Source organism: Chaetura pelagica, unplaced genomic scaffold (assembly GCF_000747805.2).
Source record: "Chaetura pelagica isolate M959 unplaced genomic scaffold, ChaPel_1.0 scaffold270, whole genome shotgun sequence".
Classification (NCBI taxonomy): Eukaryota; Metazoa; Chordata; class Aves; order Apodiformes; family Apodidae; genus Chaetura; species Chaetura pelagica.
In genome coordinates this window covers 306,961-324,188 of record NW_009951925.1, presented here as the reverse complement: position 1 = coordinate 324,188, position 17,228 = coordinate 306,961, and the positions used below count along the sequence as shown (strand labels likewise).

The 17,228-nt window shown below is 42.1% G+C and overlaps 1 protein-coding gene across 1 annotated transcript in view; it reads right to left on the bottom strand.

Annotated features, from left to right (window-relative positions):
• ASH1L (ash1 (absent, small, or homeotic)-like (Drosophila)) overlaps nt 1-17,228 on the bottom strand; it is a 62,003-nt gene that overhangs the window by 22,121 nt on the left and 22,654 nt on the right. The window contains exons 5-9 of the mRNA XM_009995966.1: nt 15,911-16,012; nt 12,072-12,813; nt 10,491-10,670; nt 4,392-4,486; nt 1,738-1,811 (exon numbers count right to left, since the gene is read on the bottom strand). Of these exons, the coding sequence (XP_009994268.1) occupies nt 1,738-1,811; nt 4,392-4,486; nt 10,491-10,670; nt 12,072-12,813; nt 15,911-16,012 (1,193 nt within the window). The remainder of the gene's footprint in view (nt 1-1,737; nt 1,812-4,391; nt 4,487-10,490; nt 10,671-12,071; nt 12,814-15,910; nt 16,013-17,228) is intronic.

Below are 17,228 nucleotides of genomic sequence, written 5' to 3'. Positions count from 1 at the left end.
CTTCCGATCGGAGAAACTTCTTTGGAGATGGAGATGAGTAGAGGGCAAATGGGAGATTAGCTCACGTTTCATAACTTCATATATATTCCATGTTTTCTAACAAGCTTTAAGGAATAATTCCAAATTATGACATATTTCACACGTTTCCTGCATTATCAGACTTCCATCAGTAACACATATGGCACATGGGCAGGTAATCACCATGGCACAAACAACGCTGCTCTGTGAGGGCTTCCAGTGTTCTAGGTAGATATGGAAAACGTTGAGAAAACAGAATCAAAGGGGTTGGAAGGGACCTCTGGAGATCAGAGTCCAACCCCCCTGATGTAGCAGGAACACCCAGGGCAGATCCCACAGGAACACATCCAGATGGGTCTTGAAAGTCCGCAGAGAAGGAGACTCCACAACCTCTCTGGGCAGCCTGTCCCAGGGCTCCCTCACCCTCACAGCAAAGAAGTTTCTCCTCATGTTGAGGTGGAACTTCCCGTGTTGTCACTTGGTGCCGTTTCCCCTCGTCCTGTCACAGGCACCACTGAACAGAGACTGGCCCATTCTTGACACCCCCCTGCAGATATCTGTAGACGTGAATCAGGTCCCCTCTCAGTCTTCTCTTCTCCAGACTGAACAGCCCCAGGTCTCTCAGCCTTTCCTTATATGACAGATGTTCCAGTCCCTTCATCATCCTTGTAGCCTCTGTTGGACTCTTTCCAGTATTTCCCTGTCCCTCTTGAGCTGGGGAGCCAACAACTGGACACAATGCTCCAGACATGGTCTCACCAGGACAGAGAAGAGGGGAGGAGAACTTCCCTTTACCTGCTGGCCACACTGTTCTCATACATCCCTAGATACTATTAGCTCTCTTGGCCAGGAGGGCACATTGCTGTCCCATGGATCACTTGTTGTTCACCAGAAGTCCAAGGGGCTGCTATCTAGCAGGTCAACCTCTAATCTATACTGGTACATGGTGGTTGAAAAGATAAGATAGGTAGATGTAATTAATTTTTAACACATGGCAAGAAACTTTCCTTGGCTGAAATGTCAACAAGGATCATGACTTGAAGATTACTTTTTGGTGGTATTATAACGAGTAGTTGGAACCATGATCACCTGGGACTGTGTCTTGCTCATTTGCACGCTCAAATTACATGTTTGAGAGCACCTTCTTGCAGCAGAGCTGGGGACAGATTTACCCTCCAGCCTTAAATCCTGTGTTAAACCACTTGGTGGAAACTTCTCAGGGAAAAAATATTCCTATTTTTAGGTTTGCACATATTTAAAGCTCTTTAAAAAGAATGTGACTGTTAAACAGCTTCTCTTCTTTTCTCAGTATGAAAATCTCAGCTTGCAAGTGAAAAATAAATTCCACTCTGCTGGGATTGATCCAAGAAAAATAAGGCTTGAAATTTCTCAGTGCTGTTGGCAGTACATCTGAATTCTCCTGAGGCATGTCTAAAACAAGATCATTGCAGCAAGCAGGCAAGCTACCAGAATAAAAGTCTGCAGCAAAATTGATGGCTTTTTTCAGCAGAAATAGGTTTGTTATTTTGCAAGCAATGGAATAACAATAATTATTCACATTAAATCCATATGTAAATCCTTTTTTCCCCCTCATGCAATGGCAGCACCAAGAATATTCATCATTACACAGGGTGTATCAACACAGCTTTCATGAAAGAATCTGCTGTTTCTATGACTTCTGATTATATTATTGGCAGCTAGTAACTTTTAATCTTGTACCTGATTGTGTTTCCACTGCCAGAGGATGTCGTAAGGCAGCTGGAAGTCAATTCTCTTTTGTCTGAGATACTTTCCTGAAACAAAAAGTTTTGTCAGTCACACACACTCATACCCACACATCCCCAGGAGGAGTAAGGGCTGCTTCCAGGCATGCTGCCAAATTCTGACAGGGCCTCTCCATGTCTGACAGTCAAAAAGGCAGAAGAGCAGAATCCTCCCAGGATGTTCTGTTTGTTAGTGGCAAGCCCAGGGAAGAGCCCTCCACTGTGCCATGGGCTGCATTCTTCTCTGCTGCCCCAGTCAGGTTTAAACCTTTATGGACAGGGAGGGAAGATGCTGTCTTAGATCCAAGCTGTCTGGTGAGGCAGCTGGGAGAGGGAGCTTCTGCTTGGACTTGAACTCCAACAGCCACAGTTCAACTCTGAAAAGCAGAGCCAGGAATCTTGCAGGTGTTCACCTGCCTGTGCTGCATGTGAGCTATCCTGGGAAAACAGCAAATAACCGACCCAACTGAACACAACTGTGAGCCTCACAGCTATTATCACTCACTTTGGGTAGAAATCTCCAAGTTGACACTTTATCCTGAGCGTTTTGCACACACATGAAGACAATGATTTAGTACAGAGAACAAATATGTGTTAAAAACCGCGTGTGCACAATTTGTGCAAGATGGTAAATCACAATATTGTACTCAAAGAAACTCAATCAGTTTGGAAAACAATATCCAAGCCTGTTCCTATGACCAAAGGAGACTTAAGAACAAATTCAGACCTGGCAACCACATTCCTAGTTGTTTTGGAATGACTGCAATATGATCCAGATTTTCAACAATAACTGAAACTCATTTTAGATAAATTACTACTTCCATTCTAGCTTTTCTCTCTTTCCTAAAATGTAGCCACCAATAACCTCTTCCCAAAAGAAGGAACCTGCACCACTTTACATTTTGCTAATATAAGACCCATGGTTTGACACAAACACTAAGTTAGTTCTAGCCAAGATGAAAATGTTCTCTTATTGTTTTGTTGGAATATTGTGTCACAAACTGTAGTGAGAAGAGTGACTAAGATGAGGTGTCAGTCCCGTACTTCCACAGTTTTCCTAAATGTTAACAAGTGCCTTTAGGTTCCTCCAGCACTAGTTTGTGGTTTCATGTAAATTCACACGTGTACCCTTCACACTGGAAAAGAAAAACTGTGATGTTTTTCTTAACATTTACTTCTAAATTACTTCTCATTTTCAAGGCTTTATTCATCCATAGTAGGTTCCAGGAAAGAGCTAAATCTGCTGGGAATTTGCTTTCACTCTTATGACATCAGTGAGCAAAACAAAAGGCTCTTTCAGGTGCCCATGCACCATACCCAGAGTGCAGGAAGGTCCCTCCTGCCCTTGTCAAGTGCTACCAGTGCAGTCACCTGGCAGAGCCCTGAGCCTCCCAACTCTGCTCTGCCGCTAAACCACCCTCCAGCCACCTGACCTGGAGCACTCGGAGCAGCTTTAGCTCCAGTGCAGGAGCTGGTTTGTGTCTGCTGGCACAAGCAAACCTTCTCGTGAAGAGAAGAGAACAGGATGGTGGCAATGCAACCTGAACCTCAGCATCCCGACAGATGGTCTGGTCACACAACAGCTTTGTGACCCAATTCAGAAAGAAACTGAGAGGGGTCATGTTTTTGAGAATTTAAATTAACACGTTCTGCTCTGAAACTTCTTTTGCAGTTAGTGATTCACACAGATCTGTCAAACTCTTCACCTGCTGTTACTTCTCTGTGGAAGTCAAAGTGGTTTATGGAGCAAAAAAGTTGAGTTAAAGAAGACAAACCAATGAAACGTTTGTATTTGGTGGGACAAATATTCCTGTTGAACAATGTGGAATTTTCTGAACTCTTTGCCTGACAGCACTTGAAGTAAGAAACCACAGCATTTTAAAAGCACAATTAACTGAAAAATAGATCAATCTTGGCTTGTCCTGGGAAATCACATGAACTTCAAAAATTTTACTTTGGGAGTTCACGGTCACTGAATCCAGGCTGCCCAGTCCAGTGGAAAGGACTTGACAGCTGCAACCTGGAACTCCATGGGTTCTAAACGCTCAGCAAAGAAAAGCCCTAAACCTCATTTGGTTCTACCTGAGATCTCAAAATGGGGGTGAAATAAAAACATACATAATAGCTAAGTTCTTCATTCGTCCTCACTTTTATCCATGCTTAACAACAGGCATCACTGAGTGCATGGGGCTATAGGGCTATTTATTATTGCATGCTAAGTTTTTGAGATTTAAGGAATAGTCATAGAATTGCCTCTGGCTATTCTACTGTAATGGTAGTTAGAAAAGAAGGTTCAGCATTTCCGCAAAAGTATTATAGCAGTTAAAGCAGGTTTTAAACTAGACTGGTGTTTTCTTATGGTAAACAAAAAATGAGAACAAAGGTTTTGTAGCAAATGAAAAAGCCTCCTGAGTAAAACTTAGCACTGAACAACACAGACAGATGAGTGTGACCTTTGGCAATGTTCGTTCACTGAAAGATTGAATAACTTGGTGAGGTGATGAAATAAAAGGGAGAGAGGCAGAGACTGTGAAGCCCAGACAGATTACTTCCATGATCCTCAGCATGATACTTCTTTCCCAGCAAGTAAAACACACATGAGGTACCTACCAACGTGAATAGGGGCAGGAAACAATCCATGCTCGTGCTCTCCAGGAGTGTACTCCAGCTTTTCTTTCTTTAGTTGTATGAGGCGGCTCTTTGGACTGTGGAGGATGGAAACAGCAAGGATAAAAATCAGAAAGAGGAACATCTATAATTTGTAATCTGTTTAAATTATGGCACAAATCTCTAGATCAACGTGCAAGAGAATAGAATTAGAAATGACCAAAAAACCCGATTTCCAAGTTGCTTGCTGTAGCAGGACCTGACAAACGCATGGATCACATCCAGTTCAAAACTCATGGTTTGAATTTTCTCCAGTACTGTTCAGGCAACACCTAATGGGAAAACAACTTTAAAATTGCAGCATGTAATAGAAGTAATAACTAAGATTAGAAAAATAAAAGATGAACAAATCATGTCTGATGTTGCTTGCTTAGGTATTTGACAGGCTACACATGTATAGTGCCTGCTTTCCTAACTTCTGAAGAGCCAGTGCCCATGTGCTGCTCCTTCAGAAGGCTGTTCATCGAGAAAGCAGGGAAAGGACAGAAATCAGAGTTATAAAAAGCAATGTGATGCCCCTTTATGGGAGGACAAAACAGGAATCATAGAATGGTGAAGGTTGGAAGGGACCTTAAAGATCACCAGGTTCCAAACTCCCTGCTATGAGCAGGGACACATCCCACCAGTCCAGGCTGCACAAGCCTCATCCAACCTGGCCTTGAACACCTCCAGGAAGGGGGCATCAACAACCTCCCTGGGCAACCTGTTCCAGCACCTCACTGCCCTCATGGTGAAGAATTTATTCCTGATGTCCAACCTAAATCTCCTCTCTTTCAGTTTAAAACCATTACCCCTTGTCCTGTCACTACCCTCTCTGGTCCCTCCCCAGGTTTCCTGGAGCTCCCTTCCTGTGCTGAGGGCTCCAGAGCTGGATATAGTTCTCCAGGTGGGGTCTCACCAGAGAAGAGGGGCAGAATCCTGTCTGTTTGGGTCAGGCAGATGTCAAACCTCCTAGCTGAGTAACCTGACTTTTATGAACATCTCCTTTGGGATACTGACAAAGAGTGGAAACACTCATGTGGTTATAGCCTTGCAACATTCAGAAGAGGCTTCTAAATATTAAGTACACTGAAGATTAAAATTACATTGAAGCTTATTAAAGTTTACCCAAGTTTTATAAGGGGTTTATTTGAACAATTGGCACACAAATGAAAGCTGACTCAATAAAAATATTGTGGTGTAATGGAAAAAATGTAAGTTAAGAACAAATTTTAAGATACAAATATCAATAACTGGAAGGCCAGAAACAGCCTGGATGGATTGCAATGATTTGCTTACTGCTGGAACAAAGGTTCTGTTGGGCTAAATACTGCATATACTCTTCATTCAACAACTCTCCTCTTAGTAGAGCTATATGGCAAGGCTCTAGTTAGTTGGATCACTTAGTTATGGATCACTTAACCTATCCAGGTGGACACATGGCAAATCTAATAAAAAAGCAGTAACATTCTCTCTAACAATAAAGGTTTTTAAATATTACAACCCTCTGTTTATTGATGGCAGGATTAATTTAATTTGCTTTGGCAATGAAAAAGCCATTTATGTTCTATAGAAGATTAAACTCCCCTCCAAAAAAACCCAACAACAACAAAACCCTAAACAAACCAAAGTCCCCAAGCCCCAGCTCATGTCTTCTATCCTTCCACTGAATCACTAAAGTTTGCAAAAAAAGTCCATAAAGTTCCTACTTACAAGTCCTGGAAAGCAAGTTCTTAGCAAGTGGAAAAGGAAAGCTATTTTAAAAAGGCAAAGTGTGAACCTCCATTTCCAAGATGCAGGTAAATCCTTAAATCAAAGGCAGGGAAAAAAAGGAAAACTATTCAATAGAAAGGTAACTTAATTCAAGCCAAATGTGCTCTCTTTAACAACTGCAAAAGAAGCCAATGGGAAAATAAATTACAGTAAATAAACTACAAGAAGGAAACCAGCATGTAAGGAAAAATGCAGTAAGTAATTATCTAAAACCACAATACACAACATTTATTTCTTCGGGCACTGCAGACACACCCATCTTAGCCTAGTCACAAAGAACACTGGGAAAAGCACCTTCCCTGTTTTCCTTCCAGAGTGCTGAAGCATTGTTAGAGGCATGTAACAAACTGTTAGGACAAAGCAGCAAGCTGCATAAAGGCTATTGATACTTGAGGGACCCCAGAGGGAAAGGCTGAGATGTCAAAGCATAATTATGAATTAAGAAAGGGAGTATACTAAAATAATAAACAATCCCCCCAGGCTTATAAACATAAATACCATGTAAAATGTCTCATGAATTGAAGAAAGCCTCTCTACACTATCAAGAAAAGCTCTGGATTAGCAGGCCCACATATTCCCACTAGGAAGATAATGAGCTGTTTTAGCTGGGGTTTCTGGGCAAGCAATAAAGGTTCTGGTTTTGTGTTTGGCTCCTAACTTGAGGAGAAAACCTCTCCCTTTCCCTTTGCTGACCCATGTCCATAGCCTCACAGATGCTTTCATTTGGAGTCAGGGCCCCAAGTGCCACCAACACATCTTTATGACCCTGACCAGCCTGACAAGGGGGGTGACAAACAGAATAAGCTGGGTTCAGTGCTCCCCACCTTCTGCTGGTGTAACTTGGTATGACTGCAAAGTTAACTGCACCAGGAAGGGACATCTCAGGGATAGGAATAAGCTACAAAGGTGAGAAGAAAGTAAAACTGACTCTTTTAGTGCAGTGTTACCTTCTGACAATCTGAAGTATTTACTGAACTGCAACCTTACACCATAATTTTAATTCAGCTGGCTGATTTTTCAATAGGTTTGCTTCTAAAATGTTCAATTACCTACTCTGAGTCATCCAGCAGCTCCACAGACTGTAACATCAGCAAAATGTAGGAACCACATGCCTATTGCATGTAAAAACCATGTTCCAGAAGAGCAACTGGCTAGCACTGAGCTACACTATGCAACCAGGGTCTTCAAGCAGCTCTGGACACAGAACCATCACGGTTGGAAAGGAACTCTAAGATCACCAAGTCCAACTGTCAACACAAAAACCCAATCCAAGCTGCTCCAGTGCCTGACCACCCCTTCAGTACAGAAATTCTTCCTAACATTCAATCTGAACCTCCTCTGGTGTAACTTCAGGCCATTTCCTGTAGTCCTGTCGTTATTTACTTGGGAGAAGAGGCCAACACCCACCTTCCTACAACTTATCTTCAGGTAGTTGTAGAGGCCAATGAGGTTCCCTCTCAGCCTCCTTTTCTTCAGACTAAACATCCCCAGTGCCCTCAGCTGCTCCTCGTATGACTTATTCTCTAGACCCTTCCCCAGCTGGCTAGCAAATTCTACAGATGACCCTTTTGCAATGAAAAATCACATTTGTTATTACTGATTAAAAAAGAAGCTGCCTTAAACAATACAAATCTTTATTAAATAATAATTTAATAATTATTACAGAATCAGAGAATGTTGAGGGTTGGAAGGGACCTTTGAAGATGATCGAGTCCAACCCCCTGCCAGGGCAGGACCAAAACTAGGGCAGATCACTCAGAAAGGCATCCAGACAGGTCTTGAAAGTCTGCAGAGAAGGAGACTCCACAACCTCTCTGGGCAGCCTGTCCCAGGGCTCTGTCACCCTCACAGTAAATAAGTTCTTTCCTGGTGGAACTTCCTGTGCTCCAGTTTGAATCCAATTATTACATTTCTTTGGTGAACTTTGAACTTCTTGAGGAAAGCTACTACTGGGTAAATAGATAATAAGCTCTTTCAAAACCCTCCTGCTCTCCAAGGGGCAGTCTTGTGCAGCCACACACTGAACTTTTCAGCAAAAGATCTGTGTATTTTTCCAGTGGGAGCTGAGGATTCTGGAAAACTCATGCAGAGGTTCACAACAGATCAGCTTATGCTGTCTACAAAAGCAGACCTAAAGTAGACCTGAAACTGACTCCAGAAACCATTCCTTTTATTAGTTAATCTGCAGTCTGAGCTTTCTTGGCTGTGTTTTAATAAAGTTTCTAGATCAAGATGAGTTGGAGTGAAGTCCTGTTGAGACAAATGGCACAACTGAAGTGGCTGCAGAGAAATAATGCAGACTTTTCTCTTTTAACAGTAGACTACAACTGGTAATGACAAACTTCTTCTGTGCTGCTGCACAGCAGCTGGATGTGACTGATCTAGAGAGAGGCTATAAATTGTAATTGTAAACTTCAGAAAAACTTCCACTATGTTCTAACGACCTTTAGGAAGTATTTAATAAAAATGCCACAAAGTAGGAAAATATTTTTAAGACAGTGTCTGCAACTGAATACTGCAAACAGAAATACAGAAAAGCAGTGAGTACAACACCCATCACTAGAGGCTGCACAGTGTTTTAATTGAGACAGTGACAACACTTAACTGTACTATCACTAGAGGGGGCCCTACGATTAGAGTTGCAATTTTGTTCTCAACTAAGATGTTTTCATACTGGTACAGCAGGAAGTTATAGAAATAATAGGATAACAACATGAACTTCTGCTCTCCCCTTACACTGACCTATGTCTGATTGTGCAGTGTAACAGGAACAGCAACTTAAAGCAGCAGAAAATCTAATTACAAAAAAGTTACTCTTGTTCTGCTGATTTAGTTTGCTGAACCAACTTGGTAAAGAGATCCAGTGGAAGGAATGGTAGGAGCAGCCCTTCTAGCTGCACCTCACTGTCTCACCTAAACTGAGATGGCCACAACTCTGTCCTTGCCCAGCTGTGCATTTCCATGCCTTGTTGTAGTATCAGTGGTCTAATAACCATGCAAAGAGGTAGTTCAGACTGTGTAGGCACCATTTGCTTCCTTGGAAGGGTAAAGCTTCATCAGCTCATCATAAACATCATATCTGTGCAAGGGAAGAACTCAGCATGTGGAGCAACAGGCAAAGGGGAGCAAATCAACCCTCTTCAATCTTCCAGGGAACTGTAACACAAAGTCTGATGGGAGAGAGAAGGTTGTAGGTAGAGCTCAGCTTTGTCATGGCCTTCTCCAGGGTGGTGAACTTGATTCCATCATCAACACCTACAAACCTTTTCTTTCACTTTCTGTACTCACACAATTTCTCAAATTACGTTTGCTTACTGCCTAGGAAATAAAGGTCAACCCTTGGCTGACTAGGTCTGAGAATGTAACCAAACTTTTATAATAAAGAAAAATAAAAGACCTCAGATCACCTCCTGAGACCAAATTTTTGTGATAGAATATTTGAATGTTGCATGCTTGTCTACACCAGTGACTAAACATCCAAATACTGAAAATGTCTTCCTTAGAGTTTTGATCCTTTCATTGATGACTTCATTCTACTTGGGAAAGACACCAGGAGCAGTTGATAAATTACACTGACACTTTAAAGCGGTTTACAACATAATGAGAAGGTGCCCAGTTTTGTCTCTTTTTAATCTGTAAGACTGTATGATAAGGGAAGTGCAAATTCCTGCCTTCAACACATTTGCTCAAATGGCTGCAGAAAACTTGCATAACCACAAGTGGAAGTAGGAATAGGCTGGTTTTCAGAAATGGGAGATGGCCAGTTTCTAATGTACATGAGGTTTTGCCCCAATCAGTGATGTTTATGCTAAACATCTCATCGAAAGTTATGGAGATGAACCTCACTTATTTGTGAGATGAACAGGGTACATGTCTGAAATTCTTTCACAGAAAAGATGGCCAGTTATCATAATTAAGTCAGTAAAAAGATAAAACAAATGGCCCCTTTCATGTAGACACTGCACTCAGCAGCGGAACACCTTGGGCTCTCCCAGCTCTCTTACTGACATGATGGGTATGGTCGCCAAAAGAAGTTCTCTTACCCTCTTCAAGGATGATACCCAAAAACACTTTCAGATTGGAGGGAGGTGCTTTCTGCCTGGGGTTACATTTTACATCTTCACTGGGTCAGATTCTGATAATTCTCATGCATGTGGTTTTTCACAGGCTTCAATTAAGTTTATGGTTTTATTTCAGGTACTCAAGAGTAGCAGCTTTTTATGGCTTTAGTTGGAAGGAGAGAGTTTCCACTGGACTATCAGACAACAGCTTTGCTCTGGTATTACTTACTCTGTTGTTTTGTACACATCAGAGTAGAGTCCTGCCTTCTGGTACTTCTTCTTTGGGGGTCGAGGAGCTTTTTTCTCACGCTGGGCTAGAGAAGGCAGAGGCTGCCCAGTGTTTTCAGATTCATGTGGTTTCCCAAGTGCATCATGTGGGCTGGGAGGTTCAGCTACTGTCTCGGTAAAACTGGAAGAAAAAGTAAATATTAAAGATTACCATAGAATCATGGAATGGTTCAAGTTGGAAGGGACCTTAAAGATCACCCAGTTCCAACCCCCCTGCATGGGCAGGGACACCTCCCACCAACCCAGGTTGCTCCAAGCCCCAACCAACCTGCCCTTCAACACTGCCAGGGATGGGGCAGCCACAGCTTCTCTGGGCAACCTGGGCCAGAGTCTTACCACAGCCAAGAATTTCCTCCTGATCTCTAACCTTTTTCCATTTAAAACCATTACCCCTTGTTCTCTCACTACAAGCCCTTGTAAAGGGCTTATCTTATGGGTTATGTTACCATATTTCTTACCATAAACATTATCTTGTTATTCGTCTCCATAATATAGTCAGCAGAACCAAAACAATCCATGTTTCTGAATTACTACATGTCTCAGCTATTAAAAAAAATGCAACTCAACGATCATGATCAAGTGGTGGTTGAGCACAGTAATTAGAAATGTAAGATCTTTTTATAGTAATGTTATTATTAATTATTACCAAAAGAATGTTGTTTGTACTGCTAATATTTATCCCCTAGAGCCTCAGCTGAGTAATGTAGAAGGTGGTTTATGCTATCTGCTTTTATACTCAAAAAATTGCATGTGGTAAACCTTTTCTTAGCCTTCAGGAGAGCCATTCAATACACCCCTGAACATGTGGTTCCAGCAACATCCTGTGCATCAAAATCCCCGCATTAGAGCACTCATTTCTGACACACAAATGGATAGTTATTTTTCAGAAATATTCTGAAAACACACAAGGGAGGAATTCTGGAAGAGTCTGATCTGTTTGTATGGATGACTTTGGGGAAAAGCATATGAAGATCAGAGAAAGAAAGATTTCTGGTGTGGCCCTTGACTAGACAGTAACTGCAGAGGTGCACACATTAACTCCCTGTGGCTTTGGTTTTACCCTTTTGTTGCTGTGTATCAGCTGATTTCACCTGAAATTCTGTGTTGCTCCTAAGTGTTTGTGATGTATGAGTCACACTCTTTAAGATTCCCTCGGCAGGTGTAGCTCTTACAGTTCCTTAATCCGCACATGAAGAAGGAAAACCTGATCACTATACCTGTTACCAACTCATTAAAAGCATTCTTCACCAAGACAATCACAAAACTTGATTCACTTGAGACACAAGCACAAAACCACCAATTTTAGGTAACCTGAGATTCCATACCTTTTTGGGGTGAGCTCAATAACTTTGGAATACCCTAAACACACTAAAAACTGACATGCCGGTTACCTCTAATCTGAACTTCCTAACAAAAGCAAACATAATGAACAGAGCTCACTGGAGTAGGGTTCTTTCATGGATTGAAATGTTATAAAATCAGCAATGACTATACTGAGGGTACAAAACTGTAAGGGAATTACCTCTTATTGCTCTCCTGTTCATCTTCTGGTAAAGACTTTTGTCTCTTACTGGCCTGCTCCTCTGCAAGCCACCTCTTTCTCTTCCAGCCTTTTCCATGCTCTGTGTTCAAGTTCACACTTTGTACTACAGCTTCAATCACATCTGTGATGGTATCAGGTCCAAGGTGTAGGGGACTGCTGCTTTCTTCTCTTTTATCTAACTCCTGACTGACCAGTCGAGCTGCCTGGAAAGCTTGCATGGAAACAACAGCCTGCATGGGGTATTTCCTGGGCCTACCCGGCCTGCGCTTCACAAAATTATTCCCTGTCCTTGACTGCCTTTGCAGCTTTTTGGCTTTCAGGATTTTATTGACGTGGTCAAGATTTTTCTTTGTTGCCAAGATCTTGTTATAATTGCACATTTTCCTAGCTTGTCGCTGCATGGCTTCAACCACACTCCTCTTGAGATGATGCGGGGAGTAGCTGTTTTGTAATCTGTCTGACAGAAGAGAGATGCTGTCGCTGCAGGAGCTGCTGGGAATAGCTGGAGTTATGAGACTGTCCTGTTTGCCCAGACCTCGCTCCCTGTTGTGGTTTCGAGCAGGACTAGCTGGGGGTGGAACAGACACGTTTGCAATGACTGCTTCGAGGGTCTTGTCCAAAGTGGCCTGGCCTTCATGCTGCACCATGCGCTGCAACAAGCTGTCCACTGGGTCATCCACCGCAGCTGCCAGCCTCGCTCCTCGGGCAGGCACTCCCATTGCTGCAAGACAAACAACATCTACAGACTGAAACAGGCCTGAGATATCATCAAATAAGGCTGGAATTAAAATACAATAGTTGGATAGGCTGACAGTCTTTTACACTCTGTAATTGCCTGGAACGTTCAGTGACGAGACACCTGTTGCTGTAACACAAGTTGTAATGGGAAAGGGACCCAGCGATGCAGGGAGTGCAAAGTCTACATTTTGTACCATCAGCTTTAACACACCATTATTTTCTCTTTATTCGCAGACAGTCCCCCACTTCTAATAGCACAGAGCAATTCCCTACATACCCACAGTCCAGGACTCAAGCTTCTTTTGATTCAACACTAAAAATAAGAAACCCTCTGTGCAGAAAAATTAAATACCGATTTAAAAATTGAGCAACATCTGAAACATTTTTAAAGTAATTTTTCTTTTACATAGTTTGGAAGTACTGAAACAACTTTTTCACTGCTCTTGCAGTTTCTTTATCAAAAAGACAAACATAACAATGACAGAGCTGATTGCAATAAACAACAGGCTTAGACAAAGCTAAAGCAAAATATCTGGACAAAAGAGAAAGGCTCATTTACACCATAAGTAAAGTTAGATCTCACTTTTCAAACAAAATATTATTTGCTTGAGAGCTGCAGATTGGTATGTGAAAAAGATAATTTCCAGGTCAACCATATAGATTATGCTGTATTAAAAAGGGATTTGTTTGAAACTAGGAGCTTCCCAAAGCTGCCCTGCTGGTTCTTAGTGAGAACATTTAATCAGAGAAAAACCTGTTATTTCTGGAATAAAATGGATGCTGTTGTCTAATAAATATATCACAATTACACGCTAGCAGTTATGAAATGTTGCTGTAATTGCAGCCAATTATTTAGATTAGATCTACTTAAACTAGTGGGTCCCAGGCTGTAGACTGAAATGCCTGTACTAGTGTAAAGGTAACTGGTAAAGGGAAGACAGCAAAATGTTTTTATAAAAAGCTTTCCATCATTCAACAGGAGGAAGATTATGCATTAGCTGAGAAAGGTAAAGCACAAACAGTTTCAAATAAATCTTTTCTAGTCCTAGTCATGAATTTGCAAGTGCAAATGAAAATACGCTTCAGAGAGGGCACAATTAAAGGAGGTAGAATCAATGGAACAAGTTCTAAACATCTTCCTATGACCAATGTTCTTCCTACAGGGTGAAAAAGAAAACAGAGAAACACCCTTGTCAGGCTTTAACCCTAACCATCAGCACCTGGAAAACCGAGCAACCTGAGCGACCGGGAAAAAACTGGAACGATTTACACGTTCAGCTTTCAATTTTAGATGAAATAATAAAATTACCCTTTCTTTTTCTTATGCTCTTTAAATACACATGAGGATGGAGCTGAGGGCTCCTCACAGAAACACCATCTGCTCAACCCAGTGAGCTCTGTAAACAGCTGCACCGTCCAACGATAACCGGACCATACAACACAAAGTAAAGTCTAATGGGTGTCCTTGAACGGGTGTTTCTGTTTGAAAACTGATCCAAAAGGATGGGACAACTGAAGGCTAAGATCTCCAAAACAGCTGCAGCCCTGGGCAGGCACGTTTGCAGCCCTTGGTAACAAAGCAGCTCTCTGACAAATGCAATGAAATCCCACATGCATTCCAGATCTACAGAAAATATAACAAAGACCAGGCTTTTCAGCTGCATCATCACTTCAATGACTTTGAAGTTGACAAACTTGTGATTCATTTCATTCTTATGCTCCCCTGCAACAAAACATGCCTGAACTTTTAACACGTTCCAGTACGCAGAATGATATTGATTGCAATTGCCCCTTAAAAGGAGTAAGTAAAAGTAAGTTAACAAGTCAGAGGAAAAGGAGAGAACATTTCCTCACTGTAGATGACTTTCTTTAACATATGAGAAAAAAAGCACCCGTTGAAGGGAGGAGCAAACAGCAGCTTTGGCACATTCTTCCCATATGGAAATCATAACTCGCTCTCTAAGAACCAATCCTATAACTGTTTACTACAAACTTGCAATCAACTTTCGTGCCTGAGAATGTTTTAATTCTGCTAACAGAAGTTCTTTCTACAAGTGGTAAGAAGAATTGGTCAAGGTTATGGATTTTTTTTGTGTCCTATCATAGGTAAGCTGCCATGTTCAGAGGGACTGCAAAAAGGGTCTTTTTATTACAGTGACACGTGCCAGTAATAGACAAGAAATGAACATTTTTCAGGTCTTCCCTCTGACAATTTGGTCAATGGATGTGACAGTTTTGTAGGTGTGAAAATGTGACAGAAAGCAACACACATGCATTTACACCCTAGGACTGCACAAGTCAGACCTCCTTACCAACGAAAGCTCAAAACACACCAGAAGTACTTTTCCCTTCCTTGTAAAGTGAGTAGAGATGGATCACCTCAAGCAGTAATCAGCTGAGAAAGCTAGCTCTCTCAATAGCCTGGTGGCCTAACTTCATGATGATTTTGTACCTGAGACTTGGTCCTCATTTGATAGAAGTGATGGGAATGCTACCAGAGATCCCACAGCTTTCTTCCATCTCACTCCTACTGTAATTTTGACCTCCCTCAGATCATCCACAACTGTATCATTAGTGGGGACTGGGATGAGCTGCCTGTCATCTTCCATCACCTTAGCAGGATTCTCACATGCTGCAAGAAAATGTACCAGCACACCCTGTCTAGACCCTAACAGTCATCTACCCATGGGCAGAAAACTGCTTTCGGGACAGCACAGTAGTCAAGCTCTTCCACACGGAGGAAATAATCTATTAATTAATTTAATTAAATGCTTAAATGTAGTGTCACAGGTCTTGCTAGCATTAAAGCAATGAGCTTCAAAAAGACTCATTTAACCTGGTGAAGAACCAAACTCCATTCTGCCATAGCTATGCTGCTGCTTCTCTAAGTGCCAGCTCAAGTTTCCCTGTTCTACCACCCAACCTGCACTACTTGCACCCTAAAATCTTAGCAGAAAAACTTGGTCTCTCCATATTGCTGCTTTTGAAGCTGTCTCAGTAGTGCTGGCTCAGTGGTCTGTAGCGGCACATGTTTTAGTAAAGCAGAGCTCCTGAAAACAAGGCCACCAAATATTACTTACCTGCAGAAGATGTGCTCTCAGATGTTGATCGCTTTCTGGAAGGGCTGCAGTTTGTGCTCTCTGACTGCCTCTGGGAAGGTTTGTCCTGTGTTGGCAAAGTGCCTGAAAAAGCAAATGAGGAAAGAGAAAAGCACACACAAAAAAATAATTTCAGTTGGAGAGTGTCAGTACAACACACTGTAGGAGCTAAATATTCAAACTAAATTGACTCTTGTTTAGCTTTAGGAACACTTGCTTGCTATGGTTTTTGTAGGTGGAGGAGGACAGAAATGGACCATCAAAAAGGGATTTCTGGCATAGGTAGGACAGTCAACAAGCCATGAGAAAAAGCCACTTAATATAATCAGACTACCAGCTTTTATGTTAAAAAAGGAAACAATACCCCCCAAATTCCTACTGTGAAATGAACACCCCAGCTTCATTCCTTGATTTTCATGGAACACTTGCGTTTGGAAAGGACCTCTGCAGATCTCCTAGACCAACCACTCTGCTTAAACCAGGGTCAAATAGAGCAGGTTGCTCAAAGCCACCACCTTCAGCTGGGTTTTCAACATCTCCAGTGATGGAGATGCCACAACCCAGAGTTCAATCACCCTTACAGTAAGGTAACTGTTTATGTATGGATCAGAATTTCCTGTACTTCAGTGTGTGCCCATTGCCTCCTGTCTTGTCACTGGACACCACTTCCAAGTGGTGCCTTCTCCTTCTTTACTCCCTCCCCTCAGCCACAAGATCTCCTCTTCTCCAGGCTAAACAATCCCAGCTAGCCCAGCCCTCTGTATGACAGAAGCTCCAATCCCTCAGTCATCTTTGTGGCTTTTCACCAGACTCAGTGTGTTCATGCCTTCCTGGTACTGGGAGGTTGTGGTGAGGTGGGTGTTGGCTTCTTCTCCCTGGTGACCAGTGATAGGACAAGAGGAAATGGGGTCAAGCTGCACCAGAGGAGGTTCAGGCTGGATATTAGAAAAAAATTTTCCCAGAAAGAGTGATGAGGCCTTGCAACAGGCTGCCCAGGGAGGTGGTGGAGGCACCATCCCTGGAGATGCCCAAAAAAGGGACAGATGTGGTGTTTCATGAGATGGTTTAGTGGCTGAGGGTTATAGGGGGGATGATTGGACTTGATGATCTTGAAGGTCTTTTTCAACCTTGACAATTCTGTGATTCTCTATTAACTTTTCCTTTTTAAGACCCTGTCATACACCAAAAAATAAAACTTCTGCCATGGCAATTATGTAAACCCCCCTGTGGTCTAAACAAATGGGAGAGATTATCATCTACACAAGAAAATGATAGCACATTATTGAATTTTAGGCACCTG